This window comes from Biomphalaria glabrata, chromosome 5 (genome assembly GCF_947242115.1).
Source record: "Biomphalaria glabrata chromosome 5, xgBioGlab47.1, whole genome shotgun sequence".
NCBI lineage: Eukaryota > Metazoa > Mollusca > Gastropoda > Planorbidae > Biomphalaria > Biomphalaria glabrata.
Window position 1 is genome coordinate 31,446,895 of NC_074715.1, and position 20,583 is coordinate 31,467,477.

The 20,583-nt window shown below is 35.9% G+C and overlaps 1 protein-coding gene across 1 annotated transcript in view; it reads right to left on the reverse strand.

The window, feature by feature from the left end:
• LOC106052800 (atrial natriuretic peptide receptor 1-like) overlaps positions 1 to 20,079 on the reverse strand; it is a 41,043-nt gene extending 20,964 nt beyond the window's left edge. Inside the window, exons 1-6 of the mRNA XM_056028324.1 lie at positions 19,666 to 20,079; positions 14,070 to 14,325; positions 5,274 to 5,383; positions 4,494 to 4,660; positions 3,174 to 3,326; positions 232 to 388 (exon numbers count right to left, since the gene is read on the reverse strand). Of these exons, the coding sequence (XP_055884299.1) occupies positions 232 to 388; positions 3,174 to 3,326; positions 4,494 to 4,660; positions 5,274 to 5,383; positions 14,070 to 14,325; positions 19,666 to 19,990 (1,168 nt within the window). The 5' untranslated portion in view covers positions 19,991 to 20,079. The remainder of the gene's footprint in view (positions 1 to 231; positions 389 to 3,173; positions 3,327 to 4,493; positions 4,661 to 5,273; positions 5,384 to 14,069; positions 14,326 to 19,665) is intronic.
• Positions 20,080 to 20,583: the final 504 nt, after the last annotated feature.

The window sequence follows — 20,583 nt, forward strand, 5'->3', positions numbered from 1 at the left end:
ATACATTGACTTATGCACGATTCTATACTTTATGTAAATTACCCAATTTGAATAAATTCTAAAGCAATTATAGCTATAAATATCTAGATTACAATTATTAGGCTTTCTGGTCAGACAATCCTGAAATAAAACTGTTTGGTCTGTTTCTTTTAATATTTTATCAATTGACTTACAATGTGACTTAAATGTCCTGTCAAACAAATTAAGCTCATAATAGTTGTTCCCGCTCACCATCATATGTTCTGTTGCACATTTTCCGAACCAAACTAAGTCCATCACTTATATTCCCGCCTTCTGCTAGAGTTTCGTTGACAGCCGTCAGGTAAACAAGGAAAGCATTGTGATAGCCAGTCAGTAGATATTGTTGCGCTTGGTTCTGGTTATCCTCCTGATCATGCAATATTACAACAATTGTATATTAATTAGTTTGAACATCTTGCGAGGAGCTTCTAATGAGGCGAATCAAAAATAAACATTCTAAACCACAGACCTTATTACAGAGAAAGACAAGAGAGAGAGAGAGAGAGAGAGAGAGGCAGAGAGAGAGAGAGAGAGAGAGAGAGGCAGAGAGACAGACGTTGGACAATCTTTGTTTTATCAATCACACAATTTCAGCGATTGTGGACAAAATTTTTAAAATTCAAATATAGCCTTAGATCTAGACAATATTACATAAATCTTCTATTGCACCCCAAGACAAAGCTCGAGTTTATACTGTTGTTAAAGATAAATACCCTTTAAAAAGCTATGCCTTGTTCGCGGTTTGATTCGCGCCAAGCGACAATTAACAAGCCAATATCTTATAAGATTTTGACTAACATCCAGGTCTGACAATACGAAGTGAAGTCGAGATCTCGGCCATATAATTTTATTTTACCATCTCCCTGGAAGTTATAAACAAAGCATAAAATGATGGCAAAAAAAAATGATTGGTATGTGCCTACTATTCGGCCATTATCTAAGGCCTAGGAATGCAACTAGAAGCAGTTATGGGCGCCATTGTATTCCGAGACATTAGGAGCCAAATACTATTCGGTAATGTTGTAATTGTTCTGTATTTAAATTCTTAAAACTGAAAATCACAAGCCTTGTTTAAGGTATAGAGAGAATTCACAGAATCCGACCATTGTGTTTTTCACAATCATTATAGAATAGATTATATATAGATAGTATATCAAAGTGAGCTAATAGGTATCGCTTCGTTGGACAGTCTAAATATGTCTAGGTATAGGAATATGCTGTAAGTAATCATACATAAAATGTTACACATACAATCATATTTGATACAATGTTAATTATTTAGTTGGCAATAGTGTTCATTCAATCTATACTGTTATAGTATATCTACTTTGTCAATTTATATTAAGCCCTACATTTTCTTTTACTTTTTTTTTTTTTTTGGTTGTCATTGCATCGTCATCACATTTCCACTCATCATTTCTTTTTTTTCTCTCTTCTATTTCCCTGATGTCCTATTTAGGCTACTGTTTGAAATAGGAATGTAAAGTGGATCTGCAACATATTTACAATGGGAATGTAAAGTGGATGTGCAACATATTTACAATGGGAATGTAAAGTGGATCTGCAACATATTTACAATAGGAATGTAAAGTGGATGTGCAACATATTTACAATGGGAATGTAAAGTGGATGTGCAACATATTTACAATGGGAATGTAAAGTGGATGTGCAACATATTTACAATAGGAATGTAAAAGTGGATGTGCAACATATTTACAATGGGAATGTAAAGTGGATGTGCAACATATTTACAATGGGAATGTAAAGTGGATGTGCAACATATTTACAATGGGAATGTAAAGTGGATGTGCAACATATTTACAATAGGAATGTAAAGTGGATGTGCAACATATTTACAATAGGAATGTAAAGTGGATGTGCAACATATTTACAATGGGAATGTAAAGTGGATGTGCAACATATTTACAATGGGAATGTAAAGTGGATGTGCAACATATTTACAATGGGAATGTAAAGTGGATGTGCAACATATTTACAATGGGAATGTAAAGTGGATGTGCAACATATTTACAATAGGAATGTAAAGTGGATGTGCAACATATTTACAATAGGAATGTAAAGTGGATGTGCAACATATTTACAATAGGAATGTAAAGTGGATGTGCAACATATTTACAATGGGAATGTAAAGTGGATGTGCAACATATTTACAATAGGAATGTAAAGTGGATGTGCAACATATTTACAATAGGAATGTAAAGTGGATCTGCAACATATTTACAACGTGCTTTTGAAACTCTCCTGGATCTCTCTGTCTTTAAGATGAATGCCTAGCATTGACATATCTCCGTCTTCTCTGGTTTTTTCTTTTCTCATTTCTACTCTCTATCTATACTTTCTTTCTCTCTTTTCTTCTTTTTTGTTTCTCCCTTACCTTTGTGTTTGTCTTTCTTCTCGATCTCTCTTTTCTCTTCTCTCTATTGTCTCTCCATTCTTCATATTTCTTTCTTTTCTTTCATTTCTTACATACCTCTCTTTGTAATCTTGTTCTCAATATTGTTTCTAAGCTGATATCAACTCACGTTATTTCTCCCACAGCCAATCTCGGATTAAGATGAAATTTTGCACACTTATTTCCTTTACCTGACAACACAAGAATCAATAAAAAAAATATTTTGTTTTTTATTTTTGAACAAGAGAAAGAAATCGTACTTGATAGATGTGGTGGTATTAGTTGAATTAGTCCCATTTTAATGCATTCAAAAAACGATCATGTAAACCAAGATACCTCCTTCTTCCCCCCCCCCCTTTTCATAATTGGTCCAGACAAGCGATAGGGTCAAAAAGCATTGGAAATATAGACAAAAACAGAAGGTAAAAATATTTCTAATCTAGGTCGAGTGTACGTATAATCACATGGCTGATCCAATCTAATTGATACAATTACACTTAATATAAGCTTTGTTTTTTTTTAAAGTATTTCTGAAATGTTTCTTTTGTTTCTTCACTTTATTTTCTCTCACTCTTTCTTTCTCCCTCATTTCATTCTCTTCTCTCTTTTCTTCCTCACTACTTCTCTCTCTCTCTCTCTTTCCTCTTCTTCCTTTCAACTTTTACTTTGCCTTTAGATCATTTTTATGTTAATTAGATTTAATTTCAAAGAAAAACAACAAAGTAATTCTGTTAATGACCCCTGGCTCGTCTTCATAAGATGAATCCACGTAGAGGTCTGTGGCATTTCCGAACATCTTATGGTTCAATTCTAGAAGAAGTTGTTCAAACTGAAGTCGTGTTGGGTTCAGGACATTGATTATCAGTGTTGTACGGAATGCGGCCTTGGCTATCTGAAACACATGAAATCCTATGGCTCTGTGAGTCAGACCAGTGTTGCTGTAGCCTGATGTAGGTCAGGTCACACAAATACAAGGATCATTCATAGACATGGAGTAATACATAGGAAGTAGAAACACAGATTCTTACAATTGTAAATAATACATTTTGAATGTACTCTGATTTAAATGAAAGGGTGTTTAGAATGTATGGTAATAAAATAATAGATGCAATCTAATAGATCGATGGTGTCAGGGTCGTCACAGTGTAGTGGCAACAGAAAGTTTATTTACACATTTAATAGGAGCATCAGGTTTCTAGACAGGAGATCCAATAATGTAAGGGTATATGTCTTGTTTCCTACTAGAGGGAACATTCTTGGACTTTAGATTTAAAAATTTACATAAAGAGTTGACGAGTTAAATGTAAATAAAAGATGTATTATGCTATAGATATATTCAAAGTAAAATATGTTGTAAATGTTAACTCTTTCTCTCCTAATCGATGAGAGCATCGTTTATTTGACCCAATTCTTCATATTGTCGTGTCGACGTTTACAAAGTCAGATGTTGTTTTTCTTTCCTCCCAATTTTGATTTAATTGCTTATAATTTAATCTTGAATAGTTTCTCTTTGGAAAACATATGGACTTTTTTCCTTGGCAACGCGTTGTTACCAGATACAATGTTTGCAAAGAGTAGGGGCCAAAAAAAAGACTATTTTCTTATATTAATTTTTCGCATGGTAGTGGTGCCATGAGACAGTGAGCTCATGACAATTAATGTATATGTTTAATATATATTATGTATTAAGTTTTGTGAAATTATGATAGCTATGGTAAAAAAAACAACCTTTTCATTCAATTCGGATCCAAAAAATATTGCCTAGATCTAGAGTAGATCTAGTTTTTAAACTCCATTATCTAAAATAAAATTTCATTTTGGTTTTAGAAACATCTTTTGTCTTCTCTAAGAAGGGCATCCATTCCCATTTACTTCTATACCAAATAGAGCATTTTCTGACAACAAACCAAAAAGTTTAATCCTAACAGCTGGTAGTCAAATACATTTGAGCAAAATGGATAATTCCGGCGGAACCTGTATAATAATTTTACGGAGAGAAATAGTTAATCAATTGATATTTTGAGGGATAAAATATCCATTAATAAGCATAATTACTCACCATATCTTGGGAATCATTTCTTTTCCACAGATCGACTTGTAAATTTTCTCCTCCGTAAATGTGCGGCACTATATACAAAAATTCTTTATTTTTAGCTGTCATGTCCAGCTGTGAAGCTAACAGCAACAGTCTTCGTACATCATTCATGTCCAGCAGAAGAATGTTCACTGGGTCAAAGAAATAGGCACACTGTCAGATAAATGGACAGTCATATGACGTAATGTCTTAGAAAAATAATATGTAGTCACATCATAAATTGATAAAAAGACAAATAATATGTGCATACATCATAAATCGCCTAAATAAATAATATGCAGAAACATCATAAATCACCTGATAAAAAGACGAATATAATATACAAACATTATAAATCGCCTAAGTAAAAGGATTAAAAGTATGCAGAACAATCATAAAACACCGCGATAAAAGACTAATAATGAGTAGTGACATCATAAATCACCTAGATAAAAAGACATAGTGTGTAGGCACATCATAAATCTAATATAATAATAAAGCTTCTCTTCGAGTCCGAAGATTAATGAAAAATGCAGTATTTTCCTTGGCAATTGTAATATCTAGCAACATCATAAATAACCTAGATTAAATGGCAATTAAGGTGGAACAACAAACAATAATCACCTAGATTGAAACATAGACGTTCTACCTACTTGACTGTAAGAAATTTATATCACAAAAATATATAGATAGATAGATAGATAGATAGATAGATAGATAGATAGATAGATAGATAATGAGAGAAGTGAGATAGAGATAGATCACCTCGATGTTTTGCTTTGGAAGACAAAAGTTCTGATTTCAACTTTGTATCTGCCACTGAAGAAAATGGCACATTAAAGACATTGCATTCAATTTTCGCCACTTGCATTTCACTGTGGACAAACCAATGAAACGTATAAGAATATTTCAGTGAGGTTCCTCGTGATGTGAAAAGATCTATTTCTAATCAGTTAGGAGGCAAGGTAAATCTACTGGTACATCATTGGGTTGCTGAAACGACGCGGGCCTGGTGGAAGTTCAACGTTGTCAGGTGTTTGGGTAAAATAAAATGTAGAAGATAGTCGTTAAGGAAAACAAAAGAACAGCGTTTTGCTTCCTCGAGAGGACATAGAAAGGAAAATATTTAGAAAAACAAAACAAAATGGAAGCATCATTCAAGAAATATGTTTTCATTATTCAAGCTCCTTTTTATTACTATATTCTTATAGCCTACAATTGAACGTCATATTGTTCAATACAATTTAACGTTAGCTAATTTAGCTTATATTTGTTTACACTGCAATGACTGCATAACTCAGTACTGTCAATGTAGCACTGTGGGTCGGCCTTACATAATATCTTACACATACAGCCGAACATATAACATAATGATTGTTCGAATTAACAAGATTTGCTTTCTAAATATTGAATCAAAAGAAAACTATGCGAGTGCATAAATATATTGATCTATATGTCTAGATTCTAGATCTATTCGTTTTTAACAACAAAATGTGCACGCTTTCGAAAGACCAAAAATAGGTATTGCGACTAGAACACATATTTAACTTTTCAAATTACATTCATTCGGGAAGATTCTTATGGTACGATGACCAGAAAAGGTCACCCTGAGGAACTGTTTCAAAGACCAAAGCAGCAATACATTGAAAACGATATGCTTCTGAGACGCTAGCGATGGATAGGTTACAACCTTCATCCAACATCACAAGACAAGCCCTCCATGGACCCCTCAAGGAAATAGGAAGAGGGGACGGCTCGAAAGTACGTGACGCCGAGACTGGATGCAAATACCATGCGGATGGGCCTGAGCTAGGCACAGTTGGATTGACTCGCTCAGAACCTACATTCTGGAGGAAGGTAGTGGGTAGCCTATGTTCCACAGTCAGAGGTGAGATTCTATGCCCCGGTGTCAGAGGTGAGACATTCATTAGACTCCTGAGCAAACATATTCCTTTATGCGTTACCTGCTGTCTATTGGGCTATTGGTTTCTTAAAGGGCAGTATTATTGAAAAACACGATTTAATCACGATTTCAAATTGTTGTAGGTGTATGAAATACTGAAGTTGGTCAAAATCAGACTTACATTGGTGCTTTTAATAGGTGACAGCCAGGCAGCACAAAAACAATAGCGAAATGTTCATACTTTAAACAAGAATTGGATAGCACTGGTTGTGACCAGAAAAACACGTGAACATAATCTCGTGTCTTGGGGTCAAGGTTTCATAGGAAATGGTGACTTAATCAAGCGAGCAGTCTCATGAACCTCTGAGAATAGTTTCACTTATAGATATAGAATAGAGTTATCCTTTGTTGAAAGAGAATTACAAATTGTAAGCAGACATATTGTGCTAATAAAAGAGCGGGCTACGCTAATCGATGACCCTTACCTACAAAGTGTAATTAAGACATAAATTATTCACACACTAACAGCTTGCAACAAAAGGCTGCTACTTTCATCATTCATTAACATTATTCCCACGTAACTTTAAATGAAGCCTTTTAGGAGAAATGTATTGGGTAAAAAGGCAACAAAATGTCAACTCAAAAATAGAGCTTGATTATAATCCCCCCCCCCGCGCTGGCCTAGTTCTTTTTTTAGCTACCCCCAAGGCCTGAAAGGGGAACTTTACTATGTAATGTGTAGGTCATAGCTTTTAAAAATACTGACACCTCGTTTTACCTGCATGGCATACCAAACAACGGACTTAGAAGTGGACTCTTCAGAGGACGCCTTTGAGTTGAGAAAACACAAACTCTCTTTGACTTTGTTACATTGGTTTTTTTTTAAATGATTTCACTGTCTGAGTGACTCTAAAAAATAGCGCGGACAAAATAGCGCGGACAAAATAGCGCCGCTAAAATAGCGCGGACAAAATAGCGCCGCTAAAATAGCGCGGACAAAATAGCGCCGCTAAAATAGCGCGGACAAAATAGCGCCGCTAAAATAGCGCGAAATAAAAAGCGGAAAATCTTAAGAAATCGTAAAATATCAATACATGCAAACAAAATACGATTCATACTAAGAAAAAATGAATAATTGCAATATATATTAAATGCACTTCAAAACCACCAAGCAGGCTTCTAGACGTGTCAGAGTTATAACAAACAAAAACTTTCACAGGGTCTTTTTTTTTATGCGACGTCACGTAGAAACTCAAAATCAGCGGCTTTTTTTTTCCATACATAGGCAATATTGCTGCAAGATGTCTGTTGAGCTCGAGGTACTTAGTCTTGGTTGCAGCTTTACTTCGTTCTCCAGCATTGTACCTCAGAATCGTATTCACAGTGTACTCCTAAAGTGAGTGATCCACTTGCAGACTTTGAGGTGATGACCGTCAATATCTTCAATTCATGATACCATGCATCCACTGAATTGTTTGATAGTGATAGATTGTCTTGTACTAGATCTCTAACATTCCACAATGCTATCGGAAATCTTGGAGTCACTCTGAGGTTTTGTCACTCGCGGCCAATAGAGTTGTCCTCCCAATGGCCCTACAAATTCCCTACATCATCTGGGCCAGCATCCTTTAGTCCTTCGAAAGCAGTATTTGCATTGGCAGGTTTAACAAATGAAATCACTAACAAATGAAATCACTAACAACATCTTGACAATCATTGGTGCATTTTTATCATCACGAGATGTAGCTGCAAGATTTTCATCTACATGAAATTAGTGACCTTCAGTGCGACTAATCGTGACACACCTAAGTTTGCCAATGTTGCGACTTGAAGAAGGTAGAGGCCTCTACTTTTTTGTCTTGCGCTATTTTGTCGCGAGTATAGTTAAAAATTGTATAGGCCCTAAGATTCTAAATATGATATTGATTTGGATTTGCATTTATGTGTAACTATGTCTAGATATGGGCTTAAACTTAAATAAGGGATAATACGAAAATAAATATATTGTAAATAAGGGAGATAATTTTGCAAAGACAAAGTTTATTATGTTAAGGAAGGAAGGTCAGTAAAAACAAAATTACATAAAGTCGAGACCACTCAGTTCGAAGTTCAACCTTTTGATTATTGTATAGAGATAGGGGTATTACAGAAGATTGGAAAGAGGTTGCCCACACAGCAGTAATCACTGTACTACCCACCCCCTCCATGCAGCTGATAGACGTAAACACTCGCCGCCTGACATCGTAAAACGCAATACCAAATTCAGACAGTCTAGATTCTATAAAAGTCTAATGAATTAGAACTAAACATCTCATTAACTCCTGATTACTTTGGAGACTTTAATTTGAAGTGGATATCAACGGACACATTGGAAAGAACGAGGCGTTGTAGCTTAGTGGTAAAAAACCCATGGCACCGGAGGGTCCAATCTGAGTTAGTGAAAATAAAGGCGGTTTGCTCGTTATGCTGGCCACATGACACCCATGGTAACCGTGGGAATCAGATGATCCTTACACTATCTGCCCAATAGATCGCAACGTCTAGGACGGGAACTTTATAATCTATTTGTTTACTTGCATTTTATTTTTAAACTAGACTAGGTTTTAGTTAGGTAGTTCCATGGAGAGTTAGGGACAGAAAAAAAAAAAAAAAGATCAACTGACAATTTGTTTAGGAGGAGAGGAAAGAAAAGGCAGTAGAATGGCGCGTTGAAGTTGAATAGTTCTCGGGAAATTTATGACGTAACGGTAGTGGAAAAACAAGAATCGGAAATAATTTAATGACATCTTCAAAGACAGTTGCACTAGAGACATGGAGTAGAGAAGACATGGATTTTAGTTGTTCTTGGACAGAGGACTACATCGACTTTGGACAGTTCCCTACTTCATTGGAATAAATGATGAAATGATCAAGTTATAATAGCTATCACTCTCATAGAGAACTCAGTTGTAGTTATTTTTTAAATTTTATTTAGCTATTTAAAACTAATTCGTGAGAATACACAAGAATAATCAACCCAAGGCATCTAAACAACAACATCAGCAAAAACCAGTTAAAAAGGAGCTAGTTGAATGTTGTCATGGAAGCCTCAGTAATTGTAAAAAGTTAGAGCTGGGCTTCACCATGCTAATCCTAATTAAAAGCAGGCAAACAGAGTTCATATCAACATGGGAAAGTGTGAATTAAATACCAGCAGCCCTGGGCAGACACTAAAAGTGACATTCTAGAATTTGATCAAAACAACTCATCAGTGTCATCCATTACTAAGTGCTCGTTAATCTCGTCTGCTTCTATCGCTGTCCATTTCAAAGTGACAACGTACAAACAAACAAATATCAAGGGAGTGAAGTCAAAATTGAAGAGGTTGAGGGTTGTTTCGTTTAAATTACACTTGGAAGTGAAAATGAAATGTAAATAGAATTCTTTTTTAGATTTTCAAAAATACCTTTGAAGTAAAAGTTCATGGACGGAGATAACAAAGATTTTCATTTGTCTACCAGATGCAGAAGCGGATAACTAGGAGTTTGCTATTTCAGTGGCTTGGGTAAAACATGCTTTAGAACTTTAGATTCAGGTCACATGCATACCAGAGGTTTTTTAAAAATGATGGGAACCATGTGTACAGAGAGCACAATAAGTGGTACTTAGCATTTGAAAAACTTACTTTTAGAATATTATATACCAACTATGTGTTCTATGGGGTCCCTGGTTTGAATCCTGGTGAAGACCGTGATATTTAATTTCGGGATCTTTGGGCGATTCCAAGTCCATCAAGCTCTAATGGGTACCTGACATTAGTTGGAGAAAAGTAAAAGCGGTTGGTCGTTGTGCTGGCCACATGACACTCTCGTTAACCGTGGGCCACAGAAACAGATGACCTTTACATCATCTAAGACTAAGACTAAGACTGCTTTATTGATCCTTACGGAAATTTGTTGTGATTACAAGGACTCGTTTCTCATATAAAGACAACACAACAGAAAAATACACATAAATACAACAGACAACATAAAGAGTTCAGCGACTACACACAGGTATCTTGGTGCAGTTCCCTGATCAATGAGTGGCGGTGATAGAGTCTGACCGAGTGAGGTACGAACGAGTTTTTGTACCGCTCCGTTTTTATTTTGATTGACAGCAGTCGCCCACTTCGCGACGACCTGACGTAGTTCTGATGGATCGGGTGGCCGTTGTCTTCCAAGATTTTTTCGATTTTTCTTAGGCACGTTTGTTCAAAAAGTTCCTTTAAATGTGGTAATGTTGTGAGTGTAATTTTTGATGCTTTTGTGAGCAGGTCAGGCAGGCACAAATGTATAGACCTATTCTCTTCTGCTCAACATTAAATTTTATACAGTAGGCAGATGTTAGCGCTACTGGGTGGGATCAATCTGTGACACCTCAGTCTACGACCAAGGGGCTAGAGTCGCCTAAGCAACCAGACATACTAAACTATACTAACTAACTAAGAAGAAGCAATAACGAAACTTTACTTCAAATTAAATAAAACAAAAAGATACTTTATTTACAGAAAAATAAAATCAATAATAAAAAATATAATATATACACTAACTCGACTAATCACTACTACTGAACCCATCAACTAACTAAAACCCTCTAAATCTACACCACTACAAACACTAACAAACTAACCAAACCAACTACCTAACTAAATCACTACAACTACTACCATAGACCACCTAGATCTACACAAACACACTACAATAAACTAGTCTAGATCTACAATATCCTACTACTATAAACAACTCATAACTAAAACTAAAACAAGAACATCTTAGTATTCACTAAGAACAGAAACAGACTATAACTAACCACTAATGTCTAAGGCAACACTACACTAGTCACTACAGAAACAAAATATGAAAATAACACTAGATTTCCTAGCCTAGATCTACACTCTACAGCAGCAATAACACAGTAGTAATATTCAGCAGCTAAAAGCAGTTTAAAACAGCAGTTAAAAGCAGCAGAGTAATACTGCAGCTGAAAGCAGTAGTAATAGCAAACTTACAGGCCGTCCCAGGTACAGAATAATAAAATAATTAGACGACAAACCACAAAGATCTTCAGCTGTCACATAGACAGATATGGTACTGACCACTGGTCAAATGTACACTCAACTGTTTTAAGACAGCATGTAGTACATCACTTTTATACTATCCCGCACTAACCTATATAAATATGCGGCAGTACAATTATAAAATCTGACACTAACCTATAAAAATAAAATATATAAAAATAGATCTAACCTATACAACAAAAATACATATAAAACTAGCTCAGGGAGCGCAAGCTCACGCTTTTTTAATGATGTTTTCTAGACGTTGCAACAGTTTAGATGAGGCCTTGCCTACAACTTATTCCGTATGTCAGCAGATTTTGTACAGTCGCGCCGTAAAATGTCTCAAGGATCTTCTTGTTTAATTTAAAACTGTTGAGTTTGTATAGAAAAAAGAGTCGCTGGGCTGTTTTCTTTGTCAGAGTTCCAAGGTGGTCTTCCCATGAAAGCTTGTTGTTGATGATAACACCTAGATATTTATATGCCTTTACTTGTTCTATAGATGTAGTGTTTATTTGCAGTTCACGTATAGTTTGTTTTTTCTTTCTAAAATCTTGGTGCACCAGTTTGTAAACTCTTCTATCGAGCATCCATACTGAGTTTCGTCTCCTGAAATAAGACCGACTATGGCAGTATCATCAGCGAATTTAATGAGTTTAACTGAGTCATAGATGCTTCTTATGTCATTAGTGTAAAGAGTGTATAGTACACATTTCATAACAATAGGTGTTAGTGCTACTGGGAGGAAATCATTTAAGCAATCTATTTTTGGTTTCTTAGGCACTGGTATGATTTCTGAAGTTTTCCAGATGTTTGGAATTACGCACGTTTGCAATGACTGGTTAAAGATATGACAGAAGATAGAAGAAATTTGCTCCGCACATAGCTTGATCAGCTTGCCACTAATTTTGTCTGGTCCAGAAGCTTTTTTTACGTCTCTTTTAAATAACAAGGTCACTTCATCCTCAGTTACAAAATTGACGTAGGGCTCTTTGGACAGAGTGTTGAAAAGTTCTTTGTGTAGATCAACAAAATCTTCTTTGTCAAAACGAGAATAAAAATAATTTAGTTCGTTGGCGAATTTCTCATCATCAGCCACTAAAATTTGTTCTCGTTTTGAGGCTCAGCCTGTTATTTTCTTTAATCCCTCTCAGCATTGTTTTGAGTTGTTCTTGGCAAAAAAATTCTCAATTTTTTCTTTGTATGTTTTTTTCCCTTCAATTATTGCTTTTCTCAGTTTATTTTTAGCATTTAGCATCTGCCCTATAGATCGCACGGTCTGAAAGGGGAACTTTACTTTATGTGCTCAAGTCTCTATATATCGAAACTATATGCATCTTTAGTAAAAAAAAAAAAAAAGTCCAAACAAAACAGAGTACACTTTAAAAGCTGGATGTGAAATTTGAGTTTCTCTTGTAATTAGTCATGCCATGGTTAGAGTTGTCATAGTATTTCTGCTAACCCTTTCATAACATCACTACGTCTATTTTGTTTTTCATCTGATCTCAATTATTCTCAGTGACTCTCAGTTTTATTTTTCTTTCCTTTTCATTTTTACACAGCTTATATCAACTCACTCTGTCTGTCTGTCTGTCTGGTAAAACGTTTGTACGTTATTTCTCCGACACCCTATTTGGGATCAAACTGAAAATTATCGCAACTATTTCTTTTACCTAACAACACAAGAATCAATTTAAAAAATAACCTGTAATTAACTATGTTAGTTGGTATCTCGAACATGAGAAGGAAATTTTACTTGACTGAAGTAGTGGCATAAGCTGAATTAGTCCCCTTTAGAGGTCGTCGTCTGAGTCTTAGTGAACATAAACATAAATACGACGAGACTATAGCAACAATACATTTACTCATCTAGCAGAGTGGTTACAATATTGGCTTGCTGAAGGTTTGAGCCATGAGTTAAAGTTCAGGTCGTTCCCCCTTTTTTTTTTTTATTTTTATAAATGCTTTTGTATTGTTAGTGTAGATCTATTACAAATTTAATTACACGACTGATCCAATCTAATTGATACAACAATGCCAAATATAAGCTTTGTTTTTTTTTTTGTTTTTTTTTTTTCTTGAAAGTTTTTTTTTTTACATTTTCTTGTTTTAAATCTTTGTTCGGAATTCAAACAATAAAACTACAAAACTAATCTTGTCGTACCGGTACCTAATGTTCATAAGAACAAATCTAGAATTACCTGATGTTCTATAAAACCAGATCTTGAATTACCTAATGTTCATAAGAACAAATCTAGAATTACCTGATGTTCTATAAAACCAGATCTTGAATTACCTAATGTTCATAAGAACAAGTCTTGAATTACCTGATGTTCTATAAAACCAGATCTTGAATTACCTAATGTTCATAAGAACAAATCTAGAATTACCTGATGTTCTATAAAACCAGATCTTGAATTACCTAATGTTCATAAGAACAAGTCTTGAATTACCTGATGTTCTATAAAACCAGATCTTGAATTACCTGATGTTCTATAAAACCAGATCTTGAATTACCTGATGTTCTATAAAACCAGATCTTGAATTACCTGATGTTCTATAAGAACAAATTTTGACTTACCTGATGTAGATTTTGCTAGTTGAATTCATCACTTTTCTGTCAATGTCCACAAACAGTGCTACTGAAGTCCAGTTGTAATTCTGACAAATTTTGATGGTGCACTTTACCAACTCCAGCTTGTCAAAGGGGTGTAAGGAAATCATGTTAGACAAAACAGCATTGTTGCGTGTCGATTGGTCATTTCCACGTGGAGTGATGACCGGGAGATTCCAAACCTTGGCCATATAGGCAAGGGGAACAACTCCTTCGTTGGATTCTGTCAATTGTATAGATCAGTTAACAACGCTTACAAAATAAAACGTTTGTTACTGCTGTTCATCTCAAACTCATTTTCTAATAATAGTATCATAATAATTCATTGTGATTGTTGAGGTACGTCTAGAGTTCATTTTATAATCATAATAATTCATTGTGATTGTTGAGGTACGTCTAGAGTTCATTTTATAATCATAATAATTAGTAACGTTTACTGAGTCAAAACATGATACTAAAATTAAGTCTTTTCACGTTTGAATGTCCCATAATGTGAAGTAGTAGACAATACATTTCTATACCACAGTGGCACTTGTTTCAACCTAGGGACCACATACATTTCTATACCACAGTAGCGCTTGTTTCAACCTAGGGACCACATACATTTCTATACCACAGTGGCGCTTGTTTCAACCTAGGGACCACATACATTTCTATACCACAGTGGCGCTTGTTTCAACCTAGGGACCACATACATTTCTATACCACAGTAGCGCTTGTTTCAACCTAGGGACCACATACATTTCTATAAAACAGTAGCGCTTGTTTCAACCTAGGGACCACATACATTTCTATAAAACAGTAGCGCTTGTTTCAACCTAGGGACCACATACATTTCTATACCACAGTAGCGCTTGTTTAAACCTAGGGACCACATACATTTCTATAACACAGTAGCGCTTGTTTCAACCTAGGGACCACATACATTTCTATACCACAGTAGCGCTTGTTTCAACCTAGGGACCACATACATTTCTATACCACAGTAGCGCTTGTTTCAACCTAGGGACCACATACATTTCTATAAAACAGTAGCGCTTGTTTCAACCTAGGGACCACATACATTTCTATACCACAGTAGCGCTTGTTTCAACCTAGGGACCACATACATTTCTATACCACAGTAGCGCTTGTTTCAACCTAGGGACCACATACATTTCTATAAAACAGTAGCGCTTGTTTAAACCTAGGGACCACATACATTTCTATATCAAACAGTGGCGCTTGTTTCAACCTAGGGACCACATACATTTCTATACCACAGTGGCGCTTGTTTCAACCTAGGGACCACATACATTTCTATAAAACAGTAGCGCTTGTTTAAACCTAGGGACCACATACATTTCTATACCACAGTAGCGCTTGTTTCAACCTAGGGACCACATACATTTCTATATCACAGTAGCGCTTGTTTAAACCTAGGGACCACATACATTTCTATACCACAGTAGCGCTTGTTTCAACCTAGGGACCACATACATTTCTATAAAACAGTAGCGCTTGTTTAAACCTAGGGACCACATACATTTCTATACCACAGTGGCGCTTGTTTCAACCTAGGGACCACATACATTTCTATAAAACAGTAGCGCTTGTTTAAACCTAGGGACCACATACATTTCTATACCACAGTAGCGCTTGTTTCAACCTAGGGACCACATACATTTCTATAACACACAGTGGCACTTGTTTCAACCTAGGGACCACATACATTTCTATACCACAGTAGCGCTTGTTTCAACCTAGGGACCACATACATTTCTATAAAACAGTAGCGCTTGTTTCAACCTAGGGACCACATACATTTCTATAAAACAGTAGCGCTTGTTTCAACCTAGGGACCACATACATTTCTATACCACAGTGGCACTTGTTTCAACCTAGGGACCACATACATTTCTATACCACAGTAGCGCTTGTTTCAACCTAGGGACCACATACATTTCTATACCACAGTAGCGCTTGTTTCAACCTAGGGACCACATACATTTCTATAAAACAGTAGCGCTTGTTTCAACCTAGGGACCACATACATTTCTATACCACAGTAGCGCTTGTTTCAACCTAGGGACCACATACATTTCTATAAAACAGTAGCGCTTGTTTCAACCTAGGGACCACATACATTTCTATAAAACAGTAGCGCTTGTTTCAACCTAGGGACCACATACATTTCTATACCACAGTGGCGCTTGTTTCAACCTAGGGACCACATACATTTCTATACCACAGTAGCGCTTGTTTCAACCTAGGGACCACATACATTTCTATACCACAGTAGCGCTTGTTTCAACCTAGGGACCACATACATTTCTATACCACAGTAGCGCTTGTTTCAACCTAGGGACCACATACATTTCTATACCACAGTAGCGCTTGTTTCAACCTAGGGACCACATACATTTCTATAAAACAGTAGCGCTTGTTTCAACCTAGGGACCACATACATTTCTATACCACAGTAGCGCTTGTTTCAACCTAGGGACCACATACATTTCTATACCACAGTAGCGCTTGTTTCAACCTAGGGACCACATACATTTCTATAAAACAGTAGCGCTTGTTTAAACCTAGGGACCACATACATTTCTATAAAACAGTAGCGCTTGTTTCAACCTAGGGACCACATACATTTCTATACCACAGTAGCGCTTGTTTCAACCTAGGGACCACATACATTTCTATACCACAGTAGCGCTTGTTTCAACCTAGGGACCACATACATTTCTATACCACAGTAGCGCTTGTTTCAACCTAGGGACCACATACATTTCTATAAAACAGTAGCGCTTGTTTAAACCTAGGGACCACATACATTTCTATATCAAACAGTGGCGCTTGTTTCAACCTAGGGACCACATACATTTCTATACCACAGTAGCGCTTGTTTAAACCTAGGGACCACATACATTTCTATACCACAGTAGCGCTTGTTTAAACCTAGGGACCACATACATTTCTATATCAAACAGTGGCGCTTGTTTCAACCTAGGGACCACATACATTTCTATACCACAGTAGCGCTTGTTTAAACCTAGGGACCACATACATTTCTATAAAACAGTAGCGCTTGTTTAAACCTAGGGACCACATACATTTCTATACCACAGTAGCGCTTGTTTCAACCTAGGGACCACATACATTTCTATACCACAGTAGCGCTTGTTTCAACCTAGGGACCACATACATTTCTATAACACAGTAGCGCTTGTTTCAACCTAGGGACCACATACATTTCTATACCACAGTAGCGCTTGTTTCAACCTAGGGACCACATACATTTCTATAAAACAGTAGAGCTTGTTTAAACCTAGGGACCACATACATTTCTATAACACAGTAGCGCTTGTTTCAACCTAGGGACCACATACATTTCTATAACAAACAGTGGTGCTTGTTTCAACCTAGGGACCACATACATTTCTATATCAAACAGTGGCGCTTGTTTCAACCTAGGGACCACACTACCACACACATTTCTATAATATTGAGGATGCTGCATAGATTTTAGATAGATTGAAAAAATGGGCATCAATTTGATATAAGCTTCTCCACGACGGAACATCTAGTAAACTTTCAACTGCAGTAACAAAAACAAAGTTATTTGTTCTACTACCAATCCGTACAGTTGCATTTCTGTTATATTAGTTCTAAATGTCATTTTACATTACATTCTAAATGTAATTTTACATGTAATTCTAAATGTCATTTTACATGTAACTCTAAATATCATTTTACATGGCGATTTTAATATTTTAATATAATTTTTAAATTTTCTTAAGTGCCCTCCTTTCCAGTCTAGAAAAAACCCTTGCTCAAGGTCGAGTACTTTTACACTGCAGCTTTTGGGTGAATCTATTGGTCCATAATTGACGTGGAAGAATTCTTTGCAGTGTCACTTCTCAAACGATTCCATTTAGCCTTTTTAACACTGCAGTTCTTGCCCCTGAAATCTGGAAACACTAAAGCAGAGCTTTTGTTTTGCTCGGTATTCATTATGGTCTAGGAGCGAAATTTCTTTGCTTTATCTAAACAAAATGTTGCAAACTACGTTACAGCCAGCAGGGAAAAGCATGGATTTTGTAACAAGGTAAAATGCCCCACTTTTCCCTAATCGATTTGAAGACATTTCAAAAATAAAAACGGAGATGTGAAGTCTAAATATGAATGTGAAATTGATTTTAAAGTTTCAATTTATTTCATAATAATTTATTGTCAAAATAAAATAGCACACTACATAATAGTTTATTAAATACTACGCTGTCTAAACTGGGATTGTTAGACAGTTGCTGAGAAAAGAATACTTGACCTATTACATTTATAATAAACATTAATTTGCTATATTAATCTACATTTAAATTATCAAGTTAGGTCAAAATAGAAACTCAATTGAAACGTTCGTCGAATCTATTGGAAGGCTTGTCATCCAGTGATATTACCAAATGATCCTGTCCTCATTAATATGTAGTTTGAAAATGCATTGAATACTCATGTGTGCGTGTGCTTACTTACATTATTACAAATCACCCTGGCTGTCTGTCTGTCGGTCTGTCTGGTAAAATGCACACGTTGATTCTCCCACGCCTATTCTCGGATCAAGTTGAAACTTTAAACAGTTACAGTTTATACATTTCCACAATTATTCACTGGCATAGATAAGACATGAATCAATAAAAAAAAAAGTACTGGTAATTAATTATTTTGTTTGATACCAACAAGGGAAATTAATCCTCCAGTATTCACAGTTACAGCTAACTCCCCCGCCCCCCCCCCCCCACCCCAAAAAAAAAAATGATACTTAAACACTATTCTGTGTAAATTGATATTTATTATTGAAACAAAATAAAAATGTAAAAAAGTTTGACGAGTTCTGTATAGTTTGTAACGCTACGAATTGCGTTATGCTTGTTTTGTAAATTTTCTCACTTGACTTTAATGGCGGAGTAAGTAACTTATTTTTTTTCCTTTTGACTTCATTCGAAACAATTTCATTCATAAAAGATTGTAAGCCAAAATTAATTTTACAATAATAAAGGCTATTTAACAGCCGACCTTGAATTTTCCCAATGTGGCCAGTAGGTTCAGACTGTATTCCCATAGATAGACCTTCAATGACCTTCAAATTATATTAGTAAGAGTATATGTATATAGTCACCAATGAATTCTAGCAGCCCCAGTTAATGATGTCTACGGTAATTAAGACGGAACAGCGCGATGAATACGTTGCGGGAATTCCCACTGACGCGTATTCAAAATAGACCTAATTAAATTTTAAGATGTTTATATTTTGAAAAAAAATAAAACGGTCAAATTAGAGTTTACTCTGTTTGGCCAATTAGCTATATTTATTTTCACAGATGTACATAAACTGTCGCATTTCTAAAAAAAAATTGTTTAAGCCGTTTTCGAGATCCGTGTCTAGCCACCAAGGAAGTGTCCACCAATGAATTTGCAAGCTAATAAGAGGAACTGTAATGAATGTTACTTACCAGTGAAAAACAATACTATTTGTCTTAAAAACTTTCCTGCTCAGCTTTTCAGGAAAAAAAAATATGTTACTTACCAGGTCCAAAGAAAACATTTACCGGCTCATGAGTGGCATTGAAGTAAAACTCCCTGGCAGCTAGAGCCCCAATCTGGGTTGGTCCAGGTTTTGTTTCCACGTGCTTATATTTGACGTCTACGACATCACCGAATGTCCACACTGCTTGTTCTAAAGCAAGCTCCAGCAAAGGTTTCAAAAAATGGACACCATACGAGATATTGTTTTCTTGTCCTCCCGAGCTCTCCATAACTCTAATGTGGACAGTTGGTTTCGTACTGTTTTGACCAAAAACAAAAACTACTAGGAGTTTGAAGAGGAAAGTGCAGCTCATTCTCCACACCATTTTACTTGCAAACAATTTATTAGGTTAGATCTTCAAATTAAAAATATTTGCAGTTTTCCCGTTGACCCAAACGTTGACCCTACAATTTCTTCTAAGTTCCAAAGTGGTTCTGAGAACTACTGGCTTAAGTTTAGGACTTGGAACAAGTCCTTTCCATATGTTTGCAGTTAGTGTAAGCGCTGGAGCGCATCAGATGAACACGTGCATAATAATGCATGCTAACAGCAACACGACTTTTTGTGTTAGTTTTGTTTTGTTGATAGTAGTCATGGCAACCTTTTTTTTTTTTGTCGTTATTGACTGATCAGCCCGAGGGAATATGTTGTTGTTTTTTTTTCACACCACAACTTTCAAAATCAAACTGGGGGCGTTGATGGGAAATATTTCAAATAGAAAGAGTTCATTTGCTTACTTCATGTAATATTCAAATGAAATGTTTTTGCGATTAAGGCATAGTTATCAAAGAAAAAAGAAGAGAGAAATGAAAACTAGTTAAATCGTGTTGTGCTACTTCTGTAGAAATGTAATGACACCTCTTGCAAATACTTTGTAACGAGTTCAGTGGGGAAAGAGTTGTCGTTATTGTTCTACTA